Source organism: Piliocolobus tephrosceles, chromosome 3 (genome assembly GCF_002776525.5).
Source record: "Piliocolobus tephrosceles isolate RC106 chromosome 3, ASM277652v3, whole genome shotgun sequence".
Lineage (NCBI taxonomy): Eukaryota > Metazoa > Chordata > Mammalia > Primates > Cercopithecidae > Piliocolobus > Piliocolobus tephrosceles.
In genome coordinates, this window is record NC_045436.1 from 60,450,813 (window position 1) to 60,466,835 (window position 16,023).

The 16,023-nt window shown below is 35.4% G+C and overlaps 1 protein-coding gene across 2 annotated transcripts in view; it reads left to right on the plus strand.

The window, feature by feature from the left end:
- SCLT1 (sodium channel and clathrin linker 1) overlaps positions 1 to 9,414 on the plus strand; it is a 226,361-nt gene extending 216,947 nt beyond the window's left edge. For both annotated transcript variants that reach the window (XM_023217595.3, XM_023217596.3), the window contains 3 exons: positions 1,950 to 2,028; positions 4,315 to 4,410; positions 8,868 to 9,414. In XM_023217595.3, coding sequence (XP_023073363.2) covers positions 1,950 to 2,028; positions 4,315 to 4,410; positions 8,868 to 8,930 — 238 coding nt within the window. In that variant the 3' untranslated portion in view covers positions 8,931 to 9,414. The remainder of the gene's footprint in view (positions 1 to 1,949; positions 2,029 to 4,314; positions 4,411 to 8,867) is intronic.
- Positions 9,415 to 16,023: the final 6,609 nt, after the last annotated feature.

Genomic DNA, 16,023 nt, shown 5'->3' on the forward strand with positions numbered 1-16,023 from the left:
TTTTTTTTTTTTTTTTTTTTTTTTTTTTTTGAGACGGGGTCTCGCTCTGTCGCCCGGGCTGGAGTGCAGTGGCCGGATCTCAGCTCACTGCAAGCTCCGCCTCCCGGGTTTACGCCATTCTCCTGCCTCAGCCTCCCGTGTAGCTGGGACTACAGGCGCCAGCCACCTCGCCCGGCTAGCTTTTTGTATTTCTTAGTAGAGACGGGGTTTCACCGTGTTAGCCAGGATGGTCTCGAACTCCTGACCTCGTGATCCGCCCGTCTCGGCCTCCCAAAGTGCTGGGATTACAGGCTTGAGCCACCGCGCCCGGCCAGTCTGTCAGTTCTATGATGACAACAACTATGTTTGCCACCACATACCTTGCACCTGGCCTGTAACGAATGTTCAGTAACCATTTGTATAATTGAATAGTGGATGGCATTGCTTTTTGTTTTATATATTTATAACAGATTACTTGCTATTTTTAACAAGTATTCACTCATCAATAGGACACTTGAGAGGCTTACCCAATTTTTAGGCTGTTTGCTGGCTCCTTTGAAAAAAATCAAAGCTGAAGTTATTTTGGAAGAGCTAATCTGTTGATTGATTTCAGAAGCACAAATAAGGTCAAAGGATAAAAGCCAATACTGAATCAAGAATTTCACCTGAGCCAAATCCAAATTAATTCTCTACTTGGAAATAATGATACAGAAATCATCCATAACCATCCATAACCCTAAAAGTTCACACACAGTGTGATGTGAAGAAAAGCTTTGAATGTCATTGATTCATTATATGTAACACTCACAAATTTATCTGATCGTTGTTCAGATTAAGTTATTTTTAATGCTACATTGTATGTACCCTTAACCTGAAACTCTTGAATTGACTTTTGACTAAAAGCAATATAATACTTATATGTTGAACAACAACAAAGAAGGCAGTTCTGTGCATAAGATAATTTTAGCTAATGAAGCATAAATGATATGAATGAGTAAAATACAGTACATTTACAACCAAAACATAAATAAGAATTCTAACTGTACTGCACTGAAGTGATACTGGAGTAATTAATGTTGCCTTAAATTTCTAAGAGTTGAACTCCCCTAAAAAGCACTGTATATGAATCTTACAAATGCATACTAAGGCTGGGCATGGTGGCTCATGCCTATAATCCCAGCACTTTGGGAGGCCGAGAAGGGCAGGTTGCTTGAGCTCAGGAGTTCGAGACCAACCTGGGCAACATGGTGAAAACCCATCTCTACTAAAATACAAATTAGGCAGGCGTGGTGGTGCACACCTGTAGTCCCAGCTACTCGGGAGGCTGAGGCACGAGAATCACTTGAGCCTGGGAGGCAGAGGTTGCAGTGAGCCAAGGTCATGCCACTGCACTTCAGTTTGGGCTACAGAGTGAGACTCCGTCTCATTAAAAAAAAAAAAAACAAAAAAAACGCATACTATAGCTAAGAAGCACAGTAGCTTACGAGATTTTGTAGTAATAAATACTGTATCTTTTTGATATGAGTATGCCTTTATTTTAGTGTCTAATAGTATCTCAAAATAATATTGAAGATACTTTTGTACTTTTAAAATATGTGTTTTTATTTTGCTTTTTTTAGTTTGGCAAAATACACATAACAAAATTTACCATTTTAATTGTGATAAAATTTTTTAAATTATGATAAAATACACATAAAACTTACCACCTTAACTATTTTTAAGTGTACAATTCAATAGTGTTACATATATACACATTGTTGTGCAACTAATCTCTAGAATATATGTGTATTTTATTATAAAGAAATAAATTAGTCCTTTGAGATATGGTCTATTAGTAAGTGACTTTATTTTGCACATGAAGATGATATTTTTGTTCAAATCATGAACATGTATCTTGCTAATAAAGATTCTTTTTTCTATTTGGAACAATTATATTAATGGATTTTTTGGTGCTGTCTTTTGATTAATAGGAGTGAGCTGAGTCGACAGAAACTTCATACCCAAGAGCTGCTTTCTCAGCTGGAAATGGCAAATGAAAAGGTAGTTGAGGTAAGATAATGACTCCCCTGGGAAGTGCTTTCTGCTACAGCTTTATACACGTGTTATAGAATTTTACCTGAGCCAAATCCAAATTATTTCTCTACTTGGAAATAACAATACTGAAATCATCCATAACCCTAAAAGCCGACACGCAATATAATGTGAATAAAAGCTTTGAACGTCAGTGATTCATCATATGTAAATAATAAAAGGTAGAGCTCTTATTTCTGTTTTACCAATAGAACTTTTGTAGTATTTCAGAGAATGTATTAGGATCCCCTTTATTCTTATTCATCTCTAAAATTATTTTTTAACCCATTCATCTTTTTCCATTTTAATCCATCCCAAAAGACACATCACACAAAAAATACTTTTGCCTACTGTAGTGTATTAAAATATATTTAGATTTATGCCTTAGAACTAAATATAGCAAGAGTTCAAGTTTTTTTCCTTGAGGTATTCAAAAAGTAAACAATTTTTGGATTATGATTGGGGCTTTTTAGATCTCTTCATTTGATGTGCATCTTCATTTGATGTTCTAACTTCAAATGTTTGTTGGAATTTCCCTGAGTATATGGTCTACTCCATCTTTGTGGTCTACTATAGGAACTATAGTGAAATCATTACTCCTAAGCATCATGGCATTATGAATTGATATGAGCCATTTAGAAATTATTTAAGGAATAGCCATTAAAATAATCTTTCAGGTAGCTCCCACTTCCAGATATCTATTCTGATGAAGTAATTTACAATACAGAAAAATTTAAAAGAAGATATTCAGTACAGTAATGTTAATAATATAGGAGGATCAAAAGCAACCAAAATGAGAATAGAAAAGGAACAGTTGCATATATTAGGATTTATCCTATCTGAACTGTTCCTCAACCATTATGGTAGCAGTATAGAAGAAGTTGCATTATATGAAGTCTGATTATAAATATGAAAATGATTATTACAGATGATGGAATTTTTCCCCCATGTTTTCTCTAGCATGTGATGTGCTTCTTAAAATTTAAAGGCTACATATTTAAACATCTTGGTAAATTGGACCAGCCAATATACTTCTCTTCATAACATTTAATTTTGCTTTTGGGCATAATAGGAAATATAATAAGCTCATTTTAGCAGGATACTGTTATTTCAATATTTTGTATTACTGTCATAGCCATAACATTCATTCTTATCACTTGTATGTTAGTACATGGGAACTATAAGTTTCTGATTCTTCATAGAAAATGTGTTTTTCTAACTCTTCCTGATTAGGCTTGTATTATTATCTCATTCAGATAAGTGCCGGAAAAACTGTTTAACAATTCTAGTTGTACAAAAATATTTTTTCAGATGTACTATAACCAGGCTAGTAAGTATGGAGATAGCTAATCCGTTTTTTAATTGATAAATTATTTGGACTTGTCTGCATGACAGTATGTTGTGACAGCTTTGTATTCATGATGCCTGTATAGTTCTTGCCATAACAAAGTATTAGAAACTGGGTGCCTTAAACAACAGAAAATAATTGTCTCTTAGTTCCAGAGGCTAGAAGTCCAAAATTGAGGTGTTGACATTGTTGGTTCCTTCTGAGAGCTGTGAGGGAGAATCTGTTTCATGCCTTTCTCCCAGCTTCTGGTAGCCTCAGACATTCCTTGACATGTAGATTGTGTTCTCTCTGTGTTCAACGTGTCTTTCCTTTGTACGTGTGTGTCTCTGTGTCCAAATTTCCCCTTTTATGAAGACATCAGTCATATGGATTATGGTCCACCCTAGTGATCTCATCTCAACTTGATCATCTGCAAGAACTCTATTTCCAAACAAGGTCATATTCACAGGTACTGGGGGTTAGGACACAGTTCAACCCATGACAGTACCTAATAGTTGTGTTGACCCTAATAGACACTGGAGTATGCAGATGTCTTGGGGAACATACAGAAACAGTTCATCCCAACCCTACTAAAGCTCTGGTTGTAAGGTCCGGCAGTCTGTGTTTTCACACAGTCCAGGTGATTCTGAAGCAGTGATCTTCACAAATTGAAAGTCTTGTTCTTCTGAGTCATTTTGCTTTGAGATTTGTTAATTCACTTTCTTTGCTGGTATGTGGGAGAAAGAAAACAATTTATTAAGAATGTAAAACCAAGTTTTATTTTAAAGTTCATAACTTGAAAAAATGTAAATTTTGAGATATTATTATTTGTATTTTATAAGTGGTAAAATGATGTCCAGATTTTTCATCGATTATTCCACAAAACATCTCCATGTCACATACGGATTTCTAACTTGCTTTCTATTTCCCCTTAATAGAATGAAAAACTAATTCTAGAGCATCAAGAAAAAGCCAACAGACTTCAAAGGCGTCTGAGTCAGGCAGAAGAGAGAGCTGCTTCAGCTTCCCAGCAGGTAGGGAGCATCCTCTTATCCCTAGATAATAAACAGTTCAAAGATAAGATAAGTTTTTTAGAAGTTCCCAGAGAACTTAATAGTTTATTTTTACTAGATTAACATATTTTAAAATTAATCCCTTTAATATGTGAGGTTGAAAAAGTAAACATTAGAAACAAAAATAAGCTCTGCGTGGTGGTTCACAACTGTAACGCCAGCAATTTGGGAGGCCTAGGCAGGAAGATCACTTGAGACCAGGAATTCAAGACCAGCCTGTGAAACATGGCAATACCTTTTCTGTACAAAAAATTTTAAAAATTAGCCAAGTATAGTGGTGCATACCTGTGGTTCCAGCTACTCAGAAGGCTGAGGCAGGAGGATGGCTTGGGCCCAAGAAGTTGAAGCTGCAGTGAGCCATGCTTCTACCACTGCACTCCAGCCTGGTGGACAGAGTGAGACCCTGTCTCAACAAAAAAAAAAAAAAAGAAAGAAAAGAAATATACTGTCTTAACTATCATAACCTCTAGCCACAGGCCACTATTTATATTTAAATTAATTTAAATTAAATAAAATTTAAAATTGAGATCCTCAGTCATACTAGTCAGATTTGAAGTGCTCAATAGCCGTATGACATTGGACAGCGTAGATATGGAACATTTCTGTCATAACAAAAAGTTCTGTTATACAACACTGCTCTGGAATTATATTCTGTCTAAAACTAGGCAGATATTCACTAACAGATTTGAAAGTAGATAATATTGCTTTGAAAGTAATATTTCAAATTCTCTGCCTTTGTTTTTATTTTACTTTTCAGTGGAAAAATAATTCCTTGGCTTACAGGTTAATTTACTTAATGCATATTTTCATATGACCAAAGAAATCTAAAATACAATATAAAAGTTGTCCAGTGGGAAATAGAGTAGAAAATGCAGAATATCAATGAAATACTAAGGGATAATTTCTCTTAATACACACGCATCATATAAATGAAGTGGGCCCTTGATTATAAAGTAGGAGCAATAGTCCCTCTTATGAGGAACAAAATGAGACCAGTTCAGTGATTATAAAGATAGACTAGAAACAGTTGAAATGGATGGATACATAGGGCAGGCAAGAAAACAAAAACAAATCAAATTACTAAATTATTAATTACATTTGCTTATAAATGTATTATTTCAATCAAAATTAATATTCTTAACTACTACAGCATTTTATACATAGTAAAGCCACTCTGCTTGCTGAATTCAGTTTATGTTCATGATAGTTACAGATTTTTTAAAATCTACTTCTGTTATGAACATGGCATGCCACTTAAAGAAAATTTAGTAGTGATTTATCCTTCTGTTCCTCTCCCTCTTGAAAGTAATTACAGCCTTGTCAAATAATTTTTATGTCTGATGAAGTTATGAATTAACTAATGGGTTAGCCAATTATTTAAGAACATATTTAGGTTATAAGGTAACAGAAGTTAGGTGCACTGGACAGTATCTGGAGAGTATGTGTTTTGGTGTTAGGCAAATCCCTTAGTGCCATTTAGTGCCATTAAGTAGTCATGTGACTTTGGGCAATTTCAACTCCTCTAAGCCTCAGTTTCCTCATGTTTAATATAGGATAATAACACCTCCCTCATATGATTATTAAAGGATCAAAAGAATTAACACATGTAAAGCACTTCCCTTAGTGATAAGTAGATATTTAGAAGGATATGTAAGAAATTAAATTTCTATATCATAATCCTTAAAGCTTCTCATTTACCTTTTTTAAGGCAAGTGGCAAAGAAAATGTCTACGTAAAATCAGCTACCTTGAGTTCTATAGTAAAAACGGTACAATTACAGGACATTAATTACATAACCAGTTAGCATCTAGATTAGTTGCCCCCCTGAAAAAATTAAACCTAAGCAGTCTAGTACTGATGTTTCTTCTGTTGTTTAAACTCTCCAATGGGAAAGATTCCACCATTCTTTTAAGTAACCTTTTTGAAATGTTTTGTCAGTAACGACTTCACGAATTGTTCTGTAACAAATCTTTCCCTAAGCTTTTATCCTTCGCTTCTGTTCCTATTTGAAGATGGAAGGTAATCATTTGGCACTTTCCCCTTACCCAAAAAGGAATTTCTTCCCTGGAGTTAATATTTGTTCTGTTTTATATGAGTCCAGGTGATCAACTTTGTTTGTAAGATGTACATTTTATTTTTTTAATTTTTATATTTGCCCTCTCTGAATCTTTTAATTTTCCTATAAAAACTGAAAAAGTGCTATTAGAAATAATATCCTACTAAATGCATGATATTAACAAAATGAAGAAAATTTAAAAATTATTATCGTCTCTGATACATCACACTTATCATAGTGCAGTGCAGCATCGTGTTACTGGTTCAATACAAGCCCTGAATCATGCTGATTCACTTTGCTCTAAATGTGCTTTTCTGATTAACTTTCTCTACATGTTATTCATCCATTCTAAGTGTATCACTCTAAATGGTTGAATGCTATACTGTGATCTTTCAACATATGAGTGTTTTAAATCACTGTGGTGAAGCCTTTCAATGCAAGAACACAAAACCTAGAAGCAAAGAAAAAAAATAATAAATATGTTCACAATTTCAAATTTCTGCATCAGAAAAAGTCATAAAGTCAGTGACAAACTGAGAAAAATATTTGTACCATATATGAGAAAAGGCTAATGCCCTAAATACATACGAAGGATGCCTAAGTTTTCAAAAAATGCTATAGTCCAGTAGACAAATATATAAAGGAAGTTTATGGAGAAAGAAGGACAGATGGCTTTTAAACATTTAAAAAGATGTTCACCCTCACCTATAAGACAAATACAAATTTAAACTGTAATCACATCATTTTTCACTTATCAGATCATGAAGTTTGGAAATGCATTGTGCTGGCACTCTCACACATTGTTGATATAAGCACATGTTGGTACAGTCTCCAGAGCACAGTTTGGCAGTATCTTTCAAAAACTGTAAATGTATGTAACCTTTGACCCATACTTGCACCTGGAAACATTTTTGCCAGGAAGCAAACATGTAAAAATACTGATTGAAGCATTGTCTGTTATTTTAAAAGATTAAAAACCATACAAATACCCAACAACAGCAGACTAGTTAAATTATGGAGTATTCATACAGAGGAATAGTTTGCAGCTATTAAGAAAAATAAAGTATAATAGGCCTAATATAGAGCTATTTCTAAGGTAGATAATTTAGAAGAAAAGAAAACAAGATGAAAAGTGTTTATAATTCTTTCATCATTTTTTAAATAAAAGGAAAGAAGAAATACATATATTCTCATTTAAAATATTTCTGGAAGCATACTTTACTGGAAACACTGGTTGTATCTGGAGAGGGGTCTATGGAATGAAAGACAGCAATGGGAACGAGACTTCCTTTATGCTGTCTCACGTTTCGTACTGTTAGATCTTTTTTTTTACCATGTGTATATATTATCAATTCCTACTAACATTTAAAGATTATTTTTCTATTAGACTTTTCTTGTTAAGATCTATCATCACTTTATTATCAGCCTTGCATTGTGTTGGCTCACATTAGTTTGTGTTTTAGAAACTTTCTTTTTTTTTTTTTTCTTTTTCTTTTTTTTGAGACGGAGTCTCGCTCTGTCGCCCAGGCTGGAGTGCAGTGGCCAGATCTCAGCTCACTGCAAGCTCCGCCTCCCGGGTTTACGCCATTCTCCTGCCTCAGCCTCCGGAGTAGCTGGGACCACAGATGCCTGCCACCTCGCTGGGCTAGTTTTTTGTATTTTTTTAGTAGAGACGGGGTTTCACCGAGTCAGCCAGGATGGTCTCGATCTCCTGACCTCATGATCCGCCCGTCTTGGCCTCCCAAAGTGCTGAGATTACAGGCTTGAGCCATCGCGCCCGGCCTTAGAAACTTTCTTGATTAACTTTTATCTAGATGTTTTTCATCCATCTGGAATATGTTTTACAGTTCTAAGCATATCAACCCTGAGCTATCGAATGTCTTATTTGACCTGCATTTCTCTAATGGAATAGACATTTTAAAGTTTTAAGAGTAAAATAGATATTAATTTAAAAATGATCACTGACTGGGCACAGAGGCTTACACCTATAATCCCAGTACTTTGAGACCAAAGTGGGTGGATTGCTTGAGCCCAGGAGTTCAAGGCTGGTCTGGTCAATGTAGTGAGACCCTGTCTCTGAAAAAAATTAAAATTAACCAGGCATAGTGACTACTGAAGAGACTGAAGCAGAAGGATCACTTGACCCTGGGAGGTCAAGGCTACAGTGAACTGTGATTGTACCACTGTACTCCAGCCTGGGCAACAGAGCGAGACTGCCTCAAAAAGAAAAAGATCATTGACAAAACCCTTTCCAATAAGACCGTTTTCAGTACTTATAGGTTGTGATGCATTCTACTTTGTATTAATCTAAGGTTTTCCACAGAAAAAGTAACTACTTACCGATTGTTTATTTTAATTGCAGCTCAGTGTGATTACAGTGCAGAGAAGAAAAGCAGCCTCCCTGATGAATCTGGAAAATATTTAAAAATATTCATAGTTCATTCACAGAACTTTAGAGTTGGGAAAGCAGTTGGACTAGAAGTGTATTGAAATGGTAAAGCCTGCAGAGTATAATAGTTAAGGCTTGTGTAATTTTGCATAAGCATTGTTATTCTGTTTTGAGGGTTATTGGAAAACAGAGCAGTGACCACTTCCTGTAAGTAAAGAAAATATAATCCTATATTGAGCTTCAGTGGAGAATAAACCAGCTGAGAAGAACTCATTGCCTTCATCAACGTGTCTGTTTTTTAATTCCTCCTTTTTCCCTTGAAAGCCTATAATAATTTTCAAACTATGCAAATTTCTCTTTCATAAGAAAGAGTTTTTAAGAAAATTCTAGAATTTAATATTTCAGTTTCCAAGATTTGAAAATTTTACATCTAATTGTTACTTCTAACTCATTTTTAAAGTTCCTAAGTATCCATTTTATTATGAACTCATAAATGTAATAAATTGTGCACTTTCTAAAACAATGCTGTCATGTATTTTAATGTATGATTGTAGTGCTTCATTTTTAACTTACAGTTTTCAGTATTTATGAAACTTGATATTTAAGAATTTGGAAGAAGTTTTTTACATGTTACTTAAAGCAATACTAATCAAACGGAGATCTTAGGTGCTAAGACTGCATGACATTGAACTATTGAAGTCCTATTGATCTTCATAGATACATGTACCTATTCTCTGGTTTGAACTTAGTGTACCCTGGTTTCTTTTGATTAAAGAAGAGAGGTTTGCATCTGGATAACCAATCAGGAGACTGCTGCAGTTGTCCAGATAAAAGATAATGAGTTTGAGTTGAAGGTGACACGAAAACATTCATGTGTAGATATCCAACCATCAGTCAGAAATTTAGTACTGGTGCTAACAGTTAAGACAGTCATAGAAATCTTTTTTTATTATTATTATTATCGTATTTTAAGTTCTAGGGTAAATGTGCGGAAGGTGCAGGTTTGTTACGTAGGTATACGTGTGCCATGGTGGATTGCTGCACCCATCAACCCGTTATCTACATTAGGTATTTCTCCTAATGCTGATCCTCCCCTACCCTTTCACCCCTCGGCAGGCCCCAGTGTGTGATGGGAGCCTTTTGTGTGGAGCTGAGAATTGAAGCTGTGGAAGTGGAAGAGCTACCCTTGGGGCCTTCCATGATGTGAAGAGCAGTCTCTTCAGCCTCCTCCCACACTTTTCTTCCCCTCCATTTCTCGTGCTCTGACTTTGATGGCCTTCTTTACTTCCATCAATATATAATCCTCCCTCCCGATACAGGGTCTCTGCATGTACCTTTTTTTGTTGAGACAGAGTCTTGCTCAATCACCCAGGCTGGAATACAGAGGCATGATCTCAGCTCACTGCAACTTCCGCCTCCCAGGTTCAAGCCATTCTCCTGCCTCAGCCTCCCAAGTAGTTGGGATTACAGGCACCCACCACCACACCCACTAATTTTTCTGTTTTTAATAGAGACGGGGTTTCACCGTCTTGGCAAGGCTGGTCTCGAACTCCTGACCTCAGGTGATCTGCCTGCCTTGGCCTCCCAAAGTGCTGGGATTTCAGGCCTCAGCCACCGTGGCTGGCATCTGCATGTACTTTTTTATTTATACACTTTTCAGATCTCTACTCAAATATCAGTTCCTCAGAGGCCTTCCCTAGCCTCAAAAAGATCCCCTTGTTATATTGCTCATAATAGTGCACCGTAGTTTTCCTTCAAAGCACTTATCAATATTTGTAATTAACTCTTTTTGGAATATTTTCTTTCATATCATCTTCTCCCCAACAGAGTACAAGCTCTCTAAGAGTAAGACCACATGTATTCTCATTCATTTTATCCATAGCACCCAATATAGTCCCTGGCACATGGAGGATATTCAATAACTGCTTTTTCAACAACTGAGTTTTTAAGAACAGGACCTGAAGGAATGTCTTTATTTGTTGAATGAGCTCACGAAGATGAGTCATTATAGGAGACTAAATAGGAGCAATGAGAGGGTGATAACAAAGACACTCCAACATGATAAACCACTCAAGAAAGGCACATGGTTGCTAGTATCAAATGCAATGATGAGACCAAATCATACCTATATGGCAGTTAAATGGTAATCAGATTGGAGGCACATAGCTTATTTTCATTTCTTAAAGAATTTTTCATTTGATTCTTTAAATTCCTTCCCAGGTCATTCACAGACTAATTTCCATGTAGTAAGAGTTATGTTCATATTCATATTTATAGAACATAGAATATATTTTTAGAAAATTTTAGGGATGTTAGAATTTTATGTCTGACAAAAGTATGAGACTGTAGAAGAAAGCACTTCAGAAACTAACACTCTAGCAAATGGAATATAAGTATTATATTATTCTACGTTTTCAAAAAATCTAACTTTCCATACGTATTTTTTCAAGGTAAAATCTCGGAATAGAGATACTTCCTCCAAACTTTGGCCTCAGGCAACTACTGTTGACATTCTGATAACCCATCTTCTCTGGGATCTCCTTGCGTACTTAGATATTCTCCAAGAGAAGAATAGGCTGCTAATATGCAGATAATACGCCTTTCTGACCTCTGTTGAATTTGAACAGGCTTAAGCTATGTTTAGCAACAGAACTAAACTTGATGGTTTTTTTCTTTTCAGAAAAGTTTGTTAATAATTTCCAATGTAGGCCAGTTGCGGTGGCTCAGGCCTGTAATCCCAGCACTTTGGGAGGCCAAGGCGGGTGGGTCACGAGGTCAGGATATCGAGACCATCCTGGCTAACACAGTGAAACCCCATCTCTACTAAATATGCAAAAAATTAGGGCCTGGTGGCAGGCACCTGTAGTCCGAGCTACTCGGGAGGCTGAGGCAGGAGAATGGTGTGAACCCGGGAGGCGGAGCTTGCAGTGAGCTGAGATCGCACCACTGCACTGCAGCCTGGGTGACAGAGTGAGACTCCATCTCAAAAAAAATAATAACAATAATAATTTCCAATGTAAAAATGTAGTGGAGTTTTTAACACTTCTCATATAGGTCAGTCTTCATTTATAAATGATACAAACAATATCATTTATTCTGTGAACTGTATTTTACCATACAGGAGAAATGAGTAGGAAAGAGAGGTAAGAAGTGCATAGATCTGCTATTGAGGACAACACAGCTAGTTCATTTTATTTATTCATGTTTCTTGATTGTTTCTCCATGAAGAAGAAAGGAGATACGATTACCTATTCTTCCCTTTGTACACAAATATGCAAACTAGGGCAGGCAACAATCTTCTAATTTCTTCTCTGGGGTGAGAATTATAACTACCCCAAACATGGGAAAACATTAGCAACAATTCAGTCACTCATTAAGTCTGCAAATATTAAATATTTCATAGCTACATAGTCTTGCCAAACCAACTCTCAAATCAAGAAAGAGTGAAAAAACACTTGAAACATTTTACTATAAATTCTGTTCTTTAACCATAATGTCTTTTATCATCTTTTTCAAAATAAATTTGTAATGAACTTTTTTGCAAAAATTCTTATCAAAAATAATTAAATTTGTCTAGTGATTACCTAAAACATACATATATACACATAAACATGTAGACAGAGAGATTGCAGTACCCTGAGGTTGCAGATAAAAACCTGTCCCTTACCGTCCCTTAAACCTTAGAAAAATATGTGGCTTTGTGGACAAAGCCATATATTTATATGAGGAAGAAAAATATGCTTAGATAATAAAAGTCATAGGACAGAAAGGCATCTTAAAAGAAATGTTTTACAACACTGGTATCCTCTAGCTCAAGAATTCACTGCAAAACACTCACTTGTGTTCCACGTTCTCATAGGTGCCCCCCATGTGTGATATTTGCCTATGTGTAAGCAGACAACTTACTAGATCTCCAGAGAATAGATATGGCTTCACACTATGTACCCTTTGTCTTCTCCCTACCCCAAGAAGATTCTGAAACACAGTTTCTTAGGAAATCATGCTTAGAGGGTCACTGTAGTTAGTGATTCATTGAAATACACATATGTAATATTTTTCAGTATTTAGGATGAGGAAAAAATATGAATTACTATTCTATAGTTTATTCTATAGTTATTCTATAGAACTGATTCCATAGTTTACACTTCCATTAATGCAGCTTAAAATTATATTAGCTTTTTTGGAGGGCAAGTTGAATCACATTGTTGGACAGATATTGAGCATGTTGTCAACTAAAATCCTAAGTCTTTTTCAAAGGTTTTGTTGCTAAGCCAAATCTTTGCCTAAATACAAGACTAGTTATTTATCCCTATTAAATTTAATTAAATTATTAGAAACTGCTGAGGTCATTTTAGCTCCTAATTCTGTTAACTCGTTTGATAGCTCTACAATAGGGGCCATGTCTGTCTTTGTTTACTGCTGTATTTCTTGCACCACAGACAATTTTTGATTTACAGTGAATGCTAGCCACACATTTGATAAACATGCTACCCATATTTTCATTTGAACCATGGAAAAAAAGAAGAGAAACAGACAGATTGAAATATAGACAGTCACAGAGCATACCGAGCACCACCTCCCTTAAATGGGTAACTGATCAGCATATGTCAGATGTAGTAATTCAACCTGGTTTTAATCTGGCCCATATGGCTGCTTGTGCACTATCATAAGAACATCAAGAAAGATCCAGCCTTCTGTCAAGCAAAAGTTCATTTATACCACACTAGTCATATTCTCCAGATGTAATCCAGTAATCCTGTCCAAAATGAAAAGTAAGTTAGCCTTCTTAGTAAATCCATGTAGCATCCTAGTGATCACAGCAGGTTCCTTTTCTGTTTGTTAAAACTCTTCAATTCATTTGATAAGGCATTATGGAAGTTTTCATTCAATGTTTTCATTCTATGGCAGCACAGTCCTTTTATCAATGAATGAAAAAGCTATCAGAGCATAATATAAAGTATAAGGAAACCTTTAATATTTATATCTAGGAGGATTAAAAGTGAGACGATCTCCTTTCATTTAAACTACTCTGTGGGACAAAGGAGAATAAGAGAAGTTATAAGCATATTTCTTCAAATAACTAAAACAATCCATTGGAGAGTTTCTCTGGATTATGGTAACATGCTTATGTGTATTAATAATGTCTATTTGTTGAGCATCTGTCATATGCTATGCATCATGCTAACATTTTGCATTATTATCTCATATAGTCCGACAACCCTTCTAGGTAGGTGTTATTTCCTTTCCAAAGAGATGAGGTATAGTAAAAGTTAAGTCATTTGCTCGGGGTCGCATAGCTGGCAGGTGGCACAGCTGGATTTCAGACCAGATCTGGTCAACACTAGAATTGTACTATTGTGCAACATTGTATCTTTAGAGTTTGAGGAATCTATAATTTTGACACCTCTCCCATTTGCTGACAGTGATTCAAAAATAATCTTTATAGGTTCTCCCAAGTGTCATGGGATGTAATTCATCTGGGTTAGGAGGCTTGAACTGCTGTAAACATCTAGATGCTGTCATACAAGTGCTTCACACATTCTAGACTTCAAGTGACCCTCATGATTTTACCTGTGTCCACTCTGTCCTTGCAGTTCAAGGATCAGCGTTCTTGATTGAATATATAGACGCCAAATAGGTTTCGAAAAATTGTACTTCCACTTTTTCATTCATCAACCTTAAAACAAGTCTGAGCTATGAGCCTCTTTTTTTGTTTTAATTCCTTCTCTGACTGGCACTACCCAAAAAGCTCTTTTGGTTTTCAGATTATGTATACATACCTAAAAACTTGCTAGAAAAAAGTATCTTCATATCGAGTGGCATTTGGTGAATTTTTCAGACCTAGAAAAGAAATTGGCCACAACCTAAATGTAAGTAGTAGAAAAAAATAGATGGAAGCAAAGGAAGTTATAGTAATTAGCTTAATACCTCCTTTGCAAGTTTCCAGATTTCTTCAATGAGTGATGACAGTTTCACCAATTTTAATCGACCAAAAAAAGGTTAAATTGTGTTTAGTTATTGTAAAGTGATATAATGTATAATTGCCTTTCAGAGTGTGATATTTTAAAGCATGGAGTTTGAAAGGTATTTACTTAGAGTACTTGAGACTAGTTGAGGCAAAGATATCATCACAAGCATTTGATATAAAAAAGAGAAGCTCCAAGGATGGAACTGAATTAGAGCCAAAATTGGTGGGAAAAAGGAGAAAAGCTCTCTTTGAAACTGTTGCATGGGAAGGGAAACACCAGAGAAAAAGATTTGCTTCATAAATAAATTGTTTTACACTGGTCATAATCCTGAAGTTAGAACTATCGCCCAGATTAGTGAGTAAAATAATCACATTAACCCATAATTATAAATGTAATTTTTAAAACTCAGCCATACATAAGCCAAGTAGTAGTGAGAATATCAGGACACATTGGCGATACATTAGGAATGACAACACACATTATTTTTATCTTTGCTACTTAATTCAGCATTGCTTATTCATTTGTAAAAATAACTGGATTTATTATACTTTATATCATAAAAATGCTGACTTGGAGGTTTTACATAGCTTTAATTTAGTGTTAAGATATTAGTTCTCAACATCAAGGAACTATGTGATTTTAAATAATTCTGTAACTTTCCAAGCAGTGTTAGGATGTAGAGAGAATTCAGTTATTCCTTTTATTCTTTGATAGCAGTGTTGTTTTCTTCGATCACATATACATATATTTGATCTATAAATATGTTTGTTTGTATGTATGTGTGTTACATAAATATGCATGTGACTAAATTAATTCCATTCTTCCTAGAATAAGGCAGGAACTAATTGACCATAAGCAGACTATCCTGCTCATTATCTATTAGGTTATACTCAGTCTTTTAACCAGTGCATTAACATGTTCTAACCAAGTTTTTTGGCTTTACAAATAAATTTAACTTTACCAATTCATGTAACTGAAGTTTACACATGTAGTCCTCAGTATACTCAAAAATATGCGAACTACTTTGTGTGAACTCTTTTTTTTTTTTTTTTTTTTTTGAGACCGAGTCTCACTCTGTCACCCAGGCTGGAGTGCAGTGGCGTGATTTCAGGTCACTGCAACCTCCACCTCCCAGGTTCAAGCAGTTCTCTTGCATCAGC